At 39.7% G+C, this 13,266-nt stretch overlaps 1 protein-coding gene across 1 annotated transcript; it reads left to right on the forward strand.

Annotated features, from left to right (window-relative positions):
- The first annotated feature begins 1,563 nt into the window (after positions 1 to 1,563).
- Positions 1,564 to 9,107, forward strand: rps19 (ribosomal protein S19). The gene is made up of 6 exons (XM_084727121.1): positions 1,564 to 1,696; positions 2,478 to 2,548; positions 3,851 to 3,951; positions 4,807 to 4,990; positions 5,685 to 5,739; positions 9,054 to 9,107. Exons 1-6 carry the CDS (start codon positions 1,577 to 1,579, stop codon positions 9,081 to 9,083), a joined length of 561 nt encoding a protein of 186 aa, XP_084583247.1. The 5' UTR covers positions 1,564 to 1,576; the 3' UTR covers positions 9,084 to 9,107.
- Positions 9,108 to 13,266: the final 4,159 nt, after the last annotated feature.

Consider the following 13,266-nt stretch of genomic DNA (forward strand, 5'->3'; position numbering starts at 1 on the left):
CAGACATAAGGTTATTTCTTTGTTCTCGCTTACAGGAAAAATTGTCTCACTCAGCTTTTCTTTGTTTCCTCCAATCTTCTCTTAATTGGAGAGAGACAAAGGACAGTAATAGGTAGCTCTTAAGTCTGAATGTGCTTTTTGATGGTGGGTAAGTATAGGTATGAGGTATGAGTTGGAGGTGATAAAGATGAGCAGAGATATTGAAGACATTTTACACAGTCTTATTTAAAGGCATCGTTCAATGAAAAAAAAATAAATAAGCAGAAAGCTGCTATACTACTGCTTTAAGTTACCTACACAGAGGGGATGCATGCCATCAATTAAGAATATACCTTTAGGCTTATACTTCACATTATCCATGTTATCCCTGTGATCTTGGACAGTTCATTCAATAATACATAATAGCCTACATGCCAGTTAATGGAGAAATCATATTAAGCTCTATTGACAACCAAGAGACAAAGCTTGGAACTCCACCATTGAAAACTGGCTAAAAAGTGATTTTTGTGAGCTCAAAATGTTTACTTTAGTTTTTACATGCAAATGACCTTCATTGAACTGTAGGGCTTACAGTCACGCCTGGAAAATGTGCCTATATTTCCAAAAAACCACCCAAGCATATCGATGTTTATACAAATCATTCTCCCGCTGTCTGCCAAAAGGGCAGAGCTCCAGGCAGGGGCACACTGAGCCCCATTGAGGGGGCTCCATCTCACAAATATTCACCCACAATTCAAATCAAAAACAGAGATTAACAAAGTTACTTTTGCCTGCTGTAATTTCAAATATAGCCACAGTACATTTCTTGGTTAATTGTGGAAGTGGAAACACTCACAGCAGAATAAAGATTACCCTATAGGGTCATAATAAATAAACACTGCATGTGCCCTTCACCAATGAAAGACACATTTCCATGCTATTGCCTGCATTACTGAACGATAAAGTTTTGAATCTTGAATCTATCAGAATAAATGAATCATTTCTGTGTGCACTCAGTTTAAAGATGACTATAAAGCAAAGAAAATTAGCAATTATTCACCACTGTTATTGACTAAATTAACACAGGAATCAATATTTTAAAAGCAAATAAGAAAACGCCTTGGAAAATCAGAGGATGTCTTGCATATAGAATTAATAGTTTTTGATGGGAACTCTGCTGAGAGACACCTATGTAATATTTTACTCATAAATATTAATATTATTCTTTAATATATTTTAGGTTTGCTATCTGTGATGAATGTAATTAGTCTTTTTATATATTCTTATTTTAGATGTATATGCTTTAGATGAATATATTTCTAAATGTGAACCTAAGAAAGACAAACTTTGCTGTGGGGCACGACTAATATAATCGGGATCCTAGCAAATAAATAAACAAACGAAAACGAAAATTGCCTCTTTTGTTTTGTATACACACCAAAATTTAATTGTTCAAGTTAGTAACACCATAAAGGTTGTATTTCGGTAAATGTGATAGATCCGGAGACTTAAAAGACTCAATAACTTAAATTATCAACAGGTTTGGTCGGTGCTTATTCTTAGTTCCTCTGTCACAGACATGCGGTGGTTGTATGCGATGAAAGACATCGGTGGAAAAAACAACGATCTAGTCTCGCGATGTAGAACGAGATTTGCCCGTTTTAACATGTGTTGGAAACCCCGTTTCACCCTCTTCCCTTTGCTGTCCACAAGCAAGGTAAAGCGCTGTTTTCTGATCTCGCTCATATTTTACTAAATTGCTTGAAATCTTTAGTATTTATCCACGAAACGTGGTCAGGTTGGATATAAAGTACATGTTAATACAGTGGTTGAGTTGTAGTAAAGTTATTAGATGAGTTTATGTGTTTTAAAAGGAATTTGCTTGAATGTTGCGCTCATACTATATGTCTGCTAGTAATGGCTGCCCCCATGCTACCTCGTTGAGGCCTGCTAGCTAGTGGCTAACTGTGCCGATTTAGCTAAAGTGTAATGTTTAAGTTACTGTGCATTTTACCAAGACAAATATCGTTGAAGAGCGTTGTGACCTTGGCAAATTCACTGTAAAAATGGTTTTGTTTTACTGTTAAGTGCGGTTGATCTTCAAACGGGTCCTTTAGCTAGCTAGGCTAACTTTAATATGGAAAGCTAATACCGGTGGAAAGCGTGCGAGCAAGACCCCTACAGAATTATTAGCTCTAAACTGTTTTTTAGCTGTTTGGGTTAATAAATTCGCTTTGTTGTTAGTAACATCACATCACGATTAAAGCCGATGTGGGTCAGTGAAGCCCACACACCATTGTCTGTTTTAATAACTCCGAAGTAACTGATGTGGGTGATCGATACTACTGTTAATCACGTTAGATCTACCGGACAGTGACCATCTTCATTCCGAAAGATGTTGAGAGTTGTTCTTAGTCGTATAGAGTTCAGTCTACGCTCAATGCTTGTCAGTAGTTTTATTTAATATAACGTGAGTGTGCTTTTCATATCATCATCAGATGCCGGGTGTCACAGTGAAAGACGTCAACCAGCAGGAGTTTGTCCGTGCCCTGGCTGCCTTCCTGAAGAAGTAAGTAGTTTCCTACATCAATAACTTACGCTTCTAGTGTTTATATAATTATATTGTTTTAAACATATTTCTGTTAATTGTAGTACTTGAAGCATTTCGGTAAAGGATGAAGATGGTGCTCTTGTATGACTTTACTTTGGGGTTGCAGCTGCATGTTTGAATGTACTCATTGAGTGCATTTGCATACTTAAATGATTCTGAATTTTTCTGTATGCAAGTGATAATATTCTTACTAAACTTAGTACACATCTAATGAGATCTAACATTCCACAAATATCACTGTTGAGATGCAGATTTTGGAAAAGTGGAATAGCTTGAATCTCTTTGCTTTAAGTCAATACAAAATTTGAGTTCACTGATGGAGACCTTGGTTGATTGTGCCAGAACAGCCTTGCCTTTTCATTTAACCACAATGAAAAGGATTGGCATTACATTTTCACACACAAAAAGCTTCTCAATTCAAACCTTTCTTCATTTATATAACTTGGTGTGTTTCTCCTCTTAACCAGAAATGTGGGCTTTACTTGATGTGCATTTTTTGCAAATATTTTTGTTGGTTTATTTACAACTCAGAGCTAATGGTATGTCACAAACTGCACTTAGGAAGCCCATCGGAGACACAAAATTTAGGAGCCTTCTATGGACATATATACAGCGAATTTTGAGTAATTGGTGCATCCCATGTGTCTGAATCGGACAGTTACATTGCAAATGGAATATGCTGTTTACATGACCTGTATCAAATTCAGAATGTTCTGTACTTTGGAAAATTGGTGTGCATGTAAACTTAGTCATTTTAAGTCAGGATGAGCATAATTACCATGCCACTGTATAGCTGCACACCACTTTAAAGGGGTTCCAGCAGGGGCACATGCTGGATGCCACACTCTATTCAAGTGGCATATGCACCTACCCCGAGTTCATGGCTCACACAAATATTTTAGGGGGCATTTATAACAGAATGCAGTGTCATTCAGGCTTACATAAAACCGTGTTGTGAACATTACTGTCCTTGCTGGCTGGTATTGGCGAACTAAGAAGACTACCATGGCTTTTGTTCTCTAGGCTGGTATTGTTTTTGTCTGCTGCTGGCTGACAGATTAGAGTACATTTAACCAGGTGTGTTGAAATGGAGCAGATACCGAGTTTAGATAACTGTCAACTGAATAAATTTAATGATGTGGGTCCATATTTGTTTGACCACAATATGCCTCCTTAGTTGTATGTCACACTAATGAATGCTGCTATATTCTAGAAACTTGTTGTGGTTAAGTTGATGCTGACACTTTCCTTTGTCCCCAGGTCAGGAAAGCTGAAGGTGCCTGACTGGGTGGACCTTGTCAAGCTGGGTAAGCACAAGGAGCTGGCCCCCAGTGATGAGAACTGGTTCTACATCAGAGCCGGTAAGTGAAATTATTCAAAAATTATGTTCATTTTGGTGTCCCACTGGCCATGGTGTTTGTTTGAAACAAGGCATTTTTTTTACAAATCCCAAGATGTTTGAGATTAGCATTTATACATCAGCAATGTTGCTCAACCATATGCTGGCGTTGGAGGCTGAGGCTGCCTCCCTAAAGGAAGTTTGTAGATTGCGCATGGTAATGGATGCTGTCATAAATGCAGTGTGGGCTTACTTGGCTTCATAAATGCAAACACAAATGCCTGCTGTGACTTCATGCATAATTAGCCTTAAAGCGACTTATAGAATGTTTCAGTTTCAAGAAAGATTGACAACCTGTGTAGAGAACATACCTTGGCTTAATGGTTTACTCCATTATTTCCACATTTACCACTGGTGATGTGTAGTCATACAAGTTGTTTTAGTTTTATTGAGGTTTTTTAGATGTCTGCCACTGAGACTTGAATGATTGATGTGGACTGAGTATTGTGGCCAATATTCCCACTATATTTGTTTGATCAGACCTTTAAATAGTACTTGAAAACCAAGAAGGTTATGATGGAGGATAATTTCTTGTATTTTCCAAAACTGAGACTCGAGGATTTAATTCCATATCTTAAATGTGTAATTGAAACTAGGGTTAAACTCACTGCTTGACGATGTACAGGTTCTTTCTTTTGATCTCTAAACTCTGTGCCATGGTCATGAAATATGAAACCGCACCTCTCTGTTTCCATGTCTTGATATCTTACTGAGACCACAAACCAGCACCTCTATTTCACCATCTTTAGAGAAAACCCTCAAAGCATCTCTTTGCTGCTGATGCTGCATAATGACAACCTAATCTCTCCTCCCACAGCGTCCACAGTCCGCCACCTGTACCTTCGCGGAGGTGCTGGTGTTGGCTCCATGACCAAGATCTATGGAAGTCGCCAGAGGAACGGCGTGTGCCCTGCCCACTACAGCGTAGGATCCAAGAATGTGGCTCGTAAGGTGCTGCAGGCCCTGGAGTTGCTCAAGATGATTGAGAAGGATCCCAATGGGTATGTACCACAATCAGTTGTGCCAGCCAAGATCTTGCTTTTAGATAATTTTGTTTAATTTCTGTATTCACAATTTGATTTTTTATTATTATTTTTTTTTTTATCCAGGTCTTGTGTTTTGATGTGTTTAATCGTTGCACATGCATCTATTAGTTGGTTTGATGTGGTGTATTATTGGGCTACTGCAGGCACTGTTCACAGCTTCCTCTACACATGTTATCACCTAGTCTTGCAATACTGTCACATGTAGGCCCGAATTTCCCCTCTGCATTTTCATCTTTGCAGAACCATGAGATGAAAAGACCCATTAATGTGACTCAAGACAGCTGAAATCTTTAAATGCATAAGCTTGAATTTTGGTTTGCGAGTCTGCAATAAATACGTAATCACACTTTTATCGAGAGGCCTAATTGATTGGCTTGGTTTTTATTCATTTCAAGTGGGCAGGAAAATGAAATTCCACCAGAGCTGCCTTTGTTTCAGGGTTGATAATGAATGATTTTTGCTGATGTGTAGGATGGAGAATTGATGTGTGGCTTTCCCTCACTGTAATACTGTGGTCGATGTGGCGTTAAGAAGTAGTTATTGAAGACTAAAGCATTTTGTGCATTGATTTTTGACCCAGTAGGTTGGTGTATTCTATTATGTTGTTCCATTTACCTGTTTTAACTTCTGCTGTTCTCATTTCCCTCAGTGGCCGCAGACTAACTGCCCAGGGAACCAGAGACCTGGATAGAATTGCTGGCCAGGTGAGAAACTAATTAATTTTCACTAATACTTTTTTTCATACGCAATTTCATTATTTGAGTCCTTGGACTTTAATACATTTTTTTATACATAAAGATTCATAACTGTGCCAAATAAGAGTTGTTTAGTATATGGGTTATTGCACATGTCCATGGTGCATCTTTACTATATTGAAATTTGAGTACCATGTACTGTTGAGTGGAACAGCTCATGCCTATGTACTGATGCTTCAGTAAATAATGCTTTTGTCTGCAGTGTACCCAAAAACCCATGAATGTGTCACTGTGCAGTTGTGTGATAAATTAGTGTGTCTTTAACATTTCAACATAGTGCATTTGTAGCCTGTGGTACACAAGGGGCCAAGCCTGACAAACTGAAATCATTATTGTTGACAGAAAACAATGGGAGGGGGCAGACACAGGTTGTAAGTGACATTTTTACTGAGTGGAAGATGTTATTACACAAGGGCCATGTCATTCAGACAACAAGCGTTTGTTTTAATCTGAAACAGACATATCCATTTACAGATGTTGCATGTGAATACTAATGAGCGATATCTGCACAATACTGAAGGCTGTACGCTGTATCTGTATCCCGACTCGAATCCCTCCACAACTGAACACAGTTGTACTTGTGATAGATGCAGTTACATGAAACTGAGTTGCTGTCCCCTGTTGAACCCCTTCACAGACCCTCGCCGTTTCTGTGCCTTCATTTTATGTTCACATTGCTTTGCATTGGGCTCATTTGTGACCCATGTACAGGATCAAGAGATGTATAACAAATTGATCCACACTTAGCCTTGTACAGTGCATTTAATAGATTATGAGGTCTGTCAAGTGAGTTATGTGTTTTCTTATTCAGAGTCCAGCAACAGTCCTTAATTGTACTTTAAACTGTCTCAGACGTGACCACCATTGTCCCAAATTGAAGCCCCCCCCTCCTATTCTGTATAAGTAATGTAGTGAATAACTCTTTGATACAAACAGATCTTGAAGAGTGTTGGTATATTATTTATGGGGGACTGTGGCAGAGTAAATAAGGCTAGTGCAGGTGTGGTTGTTTCCAAAATGATTGAGATTTATAAAATAGAATCAGGCAGACGTGTGGCTTTATTCATTTGGTAAAGAATGCAACAGCGTATTTCTGTCTCTGTGCGTACAGTTTTATGCTTCTGGCCTCTGGTGAATGTGCTGCAATAATAAAGCAGATGAGGGATGGTATCCCGACAAGTTCATTCCCTGCAGAATGATACATGCACTGTTCCCTAGATCTCTGCATTATCAAACACAATGTGAAACCTTATGGGCCACATACTTGCTGGAGTATAATATTATTATTTATAGTCAAGCAAGCATCAGTACTACATTTCACAATTAAACCTAGCTAACACGCTAGCAAAAACTCTGAATTTCTTTGTCATTTTCCACAATGGTGTTGTAGGTAGTGTAGTCTTTGTGGCAAGTTGTGTGACAAAAATTTACTGATTTTCTGTATGTAAAGATCACCACTCGGTCAGTCATCCATACTGACTCTACGTTGCACTGCCCCCTGAGACAACAGCGTCTACCTCAGGCAGTGAGGAGGAGGAGGGGAGGTCCTGTTTTAACAGCAAAAAACACAATGTGAACATAATGAATTATATATCCAGTTATTGATGACAACTTAAAGTATCTACACCACAAAACTTTTGTGTATTTTAATACACTGGGCATGATTTTGAAATGATGGGCATTCTTGGGCACTGTAGTGAAATAAGGTACTGGAGCTATGGGGTCTAGAGGGTTAAGATTGATTGTTTGGAAGTATGTGTTGACATAACATCGAGGTTGTGCCAGGTCAAATTTTTCAAATGTGAACATCTAGCAAATAAAGTTGTGTATATTCTGTAACAAATAAAATTTGTCGTGAACAACAGGACGTTCTTAATTTTCAGCTCTGGTCTTACTATTATGGCTTTTGTTAATGTGGCAACATTACGGTTGCAATAAGAGTATTTCTTAAATGCAGCTGAAGTCTGTTGTAGTGGTGAAGACCATTTCCCTCTGGCAGCCAAAAACAGTCCTGGTAGGTGAGGATTGAGTCCCACTAGATCTCTCACCTGTGCCTCTGTTTGTTCCCTACTGTTTTGATAATGAAAACCCAAAGGGTAGTGGATGTCCCAGCGCTTTAAGTTGTAACTTTTTACTGACGAGTTCAGTATGTATGCTACAGCCTGGAGTAACCCACTGCTAGAATTTAAATGTTCCAGTATCACAGTAGTTTTCAGCTGTTGAATGAATATCATTGTAACTTCACAGTGGCCAGGCAAAGGTTGTTTTCAGTGACTGTGTATGATGCTCTCTGGCATTTTATGTGGCATTCAGATGCACTCAGGGTGGTGCCCTAAGTGTGTGATCACAGAAATATCATCCCGTAGCTTTGATGCGACACCTTGTCTGTTGTGTGAGTACACGGCCCCAGTGTCACTTCAGCATGCAAGGCTTTTTAAAGCACTTGTCCTTGGGCAAATTTTTCTCTGCCAGCCAAGTGTGTTTTGTGTCTTGTGTGGCACACTACTGGAATTGTTTGTTCGCTTTCACTAAAAAACAAATCACAGTGGGGCCTTGTCAAAAATCAAGAGAGGCAGTAGCGTTGTGATAATCCAAGGGTAAAAGGGGTAAACATGAGGAGGGAATTTCATGCTTGGCAAGTCTGCCGTATGGCACCAGTTTTCTCCTTGTTTACCCATGCTAATGAGCAGTATGCAGATGAGCAGACCTGGGCCCAGCCCCGTCTACCTGCTGCACAAAACTGGCAGGAAGCATGTTTGTGTGCTGTCCGCTACCTCCTCACAGATCCACTCGTGTGTTGTAGTTTCTGACAGCTTTTTAAGAGATTGATGTGTCTTCCTTTGCAGACAAGGTCTCTGCCGTGTACCGTCAGACAATTCATGGTGTTTTTGGCTGCAGCTGTATCTGTTTTCTAAACTGTTCACTCTGAAATTGCATTGTGATAAGATCTTATTCCCTTAAGTTGCACATTTCCTGTTCTAATGCAGTATTGACGTGTGCTTTAGTGTAGTGAGAAATGTACAAAAAACATATGCAAATGGGAGGTTTCATTTGATTGCGACTGATATAAATGAGTTGAATAGTTCGTCATTTGCACCAACTATGGCAGTATGATTAATCCATCAAAATACAATTTTTCTCCTCTAGCAAGTAATTGCATTTTTGATTTGAAGACAACACAAGTTTCCAAAGGCACTACAACACCTTGTGCACTGCAGTACTGGAACATGCCTCATGTTTTTTTTGTCTTTGTTTTTCCACAGGTTGCAGCTGCAAACAAGAAAACTGTTTAATAAATCTTTTTGGAGAAAGTCAAACACTGTGTGCTCTTTGTTTTAATTTATGTGAACATTTGATGACATTAATGGTCCACTCAGCATCCTTGTTGAAGAAATTGCTTGAATTGGGTCTGTGGGGTCATACTTCACCAGTGTTCGAGTTTTTAAGCAATAATTATTCAAAAGGGTAAGATGGTTGACCTGATGAGCCGTTTTCCACCAAAGTACGAACACTGGAGTCAATCTAGCAAGAGGAAACCAAGGTCCGGTATGAAATATCCCTCGCTGGTTTCTGCTTGCCTGGTTTAAATGTCATTTAGTCTAAAGGGCAGCAAATGACCATTAGTTGTCGTGTTTTCAGATCTCATATCCTCTAACCAGCCAAAAGCTCACTACAGGGTGCTGTTTCATTAAGCAGTTTGAAAGGGCTTCCTGGGAGCCGTTCTATCAGCGAGCCAATACAGCTTCTCATTGGTGGCCAATGTGCTTTACTGTCACAATACCACTCGCACTTCCATATGAACCACTTTCTTGCTAATGTGTTCATGTATCAGATGTAGTTTTGTACAGATTGGTCCATGATACCATGACAACCAGGGGAAATTGTTCAGTTAATACGGGCAGGATAATTACATTTCCATAAGCAACACAGTTGGCAGATCAGTAGCTGGTAAGGGATGATGTCATGATTTAGGTGTTTCATTCAGGGACACAGTGCCACCTACAGACTCAAACTGCCAACAGCATATTCTTAAACCAACTTGACAGTGGTATAACACTGAGCAAATACTGCACATTTACAAGTTTACATTATCAGCTGGGAAATATAAAACCTCACAACTGGATGTCAGGAAAACTAATCCTGTAGTCAATTGTTTGTCCATGTTTTATTTTTTTTAAATCAGCCATTCAGTGCTACTTGAGGTTTGGGTCATTCATCTTATTAAAGAAACTTACATGGTGAATGTGAGTCTATGGTTGAATGTAAACCCAATCTTTCTAAATGTATGGTTACTCAATATTTGGTATTCATGTTAATCAAGTTAGTTTAATTTCTTGTGCTTTTATAAGGAGATACACACGTGTTGTGATGCACAAAGCCCAATCAGCGAGGGCACTTGACAGATTTAATTTGGCTGTGCTTCCAAGATCCTGCAGAGGGTGCCAAAGCCTATAGAATATCTATCATGGATATACATGCACTTTATAGTGATTACCACTGAGGTGCATTCTGGAAGCAGAAGCACTTTTAATGTAATGGCATCAGCCTGCTTCAAAGGAACACGATAAGAGGCTGTGTGATTACAGATTTGAGGTGCAGATAGTTTTTAAATTTAACTAGATTTCCTGATATCAGCAACTTTCCCAAAAATTTGTTTATCTGTAACTCTGTGCTCAGTACACAACAATCCTCAAATTTAGTTTTATTGTAACAGCTTCAGGAGCTTTCCACAGAGAAATGTAATACGCTGGGCCAATCGACTGTAAAACATCCAATCTGTTTTCACTCTCATGTTCAATTTTGGGCCATTGGAGCTTTTTATGCGCCAGCTTTTCTTGTTCCTCAGCAGCTAGCCTTGAGGCTACGAAAGTACAAGCACAACCGAATGAGGAGGGGAAAGAGTGTGGCGCACTGTTCACGAATCTCTGTGTCCCGTTTGAGATGATGCAGATTGCTTTTATGTTAACTCAATTCGTGTCCAGATTTGAAGAACAAGAACCACGGGGCATTGTTTGCTGACGGAGCTGAGCTGTTGTGCACAGCCTGCTGTGAGTGTGTGTATGTGGGAGCTTATATGTTGTCCTGTTTTCAGGGTTGAGAGGGTGACTTTGAAATGTATTTTTACATATCAAATGTACCTGTTGAATGTTGTCAGTAACCTAATCAAGTATGACAGCATGTAATTATTACTTTTGCATTACCTCCATACCAAATATGGCAGAGATGTTTAGCCTAATGTTTTTTCTTGTTAAGTTTATTTCATTTGTAGTATTGACAGGTTAGCTAACCAGACTCCTGTGTAGCTAATGTTAGCAGTTTGTCTATGTAGCTAGCTTCAGTGGTTGGTCTTACCTGTAATTGTTTCTTTAAATTAGATGTTGGGACAAATTGTCAGGAAATTTACACCAAGCATTTTGTTTTTTAAATTAAATTAGTTTGAGTGAGACAAGTGGTGTCTTGAGACTTGTGATGTGTTGTAACTTGTGCAGACTGCACATTGTAGCATATTGCTCTTCATTTAAAATATTTTTAAAAATTTTAATCCTGTTTATAGTCCTCATTTTAGGCAATATAACTAGTCTGATTCCATCTTATTTTTTGTGACTAATAGAATAGTGACCTTTTTTGTATCCTTATTGCGTAATCCCGTCACATGTAATCCCTAGAGTCTGTGTGTTTGAAAGATACTGTGTGCTGCAGATCCCTGGACAGTGTGCCTGCTGTGTTTGCCAGGCTGTCATCCCCTGTGTCTGTGTGTGTACAGTGGGACTACACATCCAACTGGGCACGCGGCTGTCTCATCTTTTCTTTTATAATGTCAATCATCATAAAACAGTTCATCAATTATTCCGCACATCTCTCAGGAAATATTCATCTTTTGTCTTTTTATACGCCACCCCATTCTCCCTCACTCATCCCCTCTATCTCTCTGTCCTCCCTCCGCCCACTCCCACCTTTTTTCATTTGAAGACCAGCTGTTCCTGCACACCTGAACCCATCATCTCCCTCCCCTGGCCCGTCCCTCTCTCCCTCCCCCTTTCTGCCATCATGATCCCTCTCCTCCTTCTACCCTGTAATTTGGAGGAGAGAGAAAAGGATAAACATGTCCTTGAGTGGTGGAGAGAAATGTGTGGAATCCACCGGAGGAGGTCTACCGTGTTTGTTCACTCACTGCTGCTGCTGTTCCACTGCGTGTGTGTGCATGCTCACGTATGTGTGCTTCCTTTGTGTGCTCATATTTGGTGTTAATTTGTGCCGTTTTTCAAGGCGATTTCAGCTCCGCTTTGTCAATTTGTTTGGGCACCGATTTGTCATGTGTGCAAGGTAATTATCAGCAGGCGTCACTATAGCAATTACTGCTACGGAACAATTACCACTCTAACAAATGCACATCGAAGTGGTGTGTCGTACCTTGTGTGTGTGTGTGTGTGTGTGTGTGTGTGTGTGTGTGTGGGGAGGTGGCTGCACCTACTCATTCTCCCAATTCTCTGGCAGCTCAGCTTGATCACACTGAGAATGGATGCAGACCTGCCTCTCACCTCCTCGAGGCTGGAAACAGCAGATAACTAAGAAATGTCTCCCCTGCACAAGTCTCTAAAATAGAACCACTATCAGGAGGGCTCCTACACACACATACACACATTGTCAACCCACAGCTTCATGCCCTATGGCATGTTTTCCTAAAAAGACAAGACATGCCTAAGAAAGTTTCCCAGCATTCCCAGTCTCTGCCTGCTATATTGAGTTTGTTTTTTTGGGGGGGAGGAAGCTGACAGAGATTCCGAAGAATCGGCTTCTGGCTTAGCAGAGATGAAATCAGACCCCACAGTCGCACAACACAATGCTTTTCTCATAAACTCCATTGCTGTCTTATCAAAAGCATGATACTTTGCTTCCATTCAGTTTTTGTCAAAACCTCAAGTCTTTTCAGCTTCCTATGTTCTTAACTTTTTTTCAGGTCATAGATTGGACAGTAAAAGTGGCTTATATAAACATCTCAGTCAGAGGAGATCAGATAAGATGTGTTTACAGGGACAATATTTCTTTGATTTGATTGAAATTATTCTTAGAAATTCCAACTTAACTGTTTACGTGGACTCTGATCGAAGCGATACGATGAAATGTGTGTCAACATGCCCCAAAGCATTCATCAGAATATGACTGTTTGTTTTTTGTTTTTTTACATGTGTTGACTGTTTGTACCTGCTGTGAAGTGTCTAATCTTTTCCAAATATAACAGGAGAGGATGAAGAGGTTCTAGTTTGCCAACTGCTGAATAAGAAGTGTTTCCACTGTAGACTTAGAACAAGGCAGGGCATTGCCATTCAGCCTTGCTGTGAAAATTCCACGCACGGCATTGCAGCAAAAAATTCCCCACTGGCCTGAAAAGCATTTCCCCCAATAGACCACCATTATAGAAGAGACATCTGTAAAACTGTTGACACCTTGAACAGCAAACAAGTCGATTATGACTCT

The sequence above is a fragment of the Lutjanus erythropterus genome, chromosome 9 (assembly GCF_056507025.1).
Source record: "Lutjanus erythropterus isolate fLutEry1 chromosome 9, fLutEry1.hap2, whole genome shotgun sequence".
Classification (NCBI taxonomy): domain Eukaryota; kingdom Metazoa; phylum Chordata; class Actinopteri; order Lutjaniformes; family Lutjanidae; genus Lutjanus; species Lutjanus erythropterus.

Bases quoted from the DNA above. Each gene is read 5' to 3' on its own strand.
- rps19 (XM_084727121.1), top strand. From the start codon at position 1,577: ATGAAAGACATCGGTGGAAAAAACAACGATCTAGTCTCGCGATGTAGA. The intron at 3,952-4,806 runs GTAAGTGAAATT...CTCCTCCCACAG, and splicing joins CTGGTTCTACATCAGAGCCG to CGTCCACAGTCCGCCACCTG. The intron at 5,740-9,053 runs GTGAGAAACTAA...GTTTTTCCACAG, and splicing joins TGGATAGAATTGCTGGCCAG to GTTGCAGCTGCAAACAAGAA.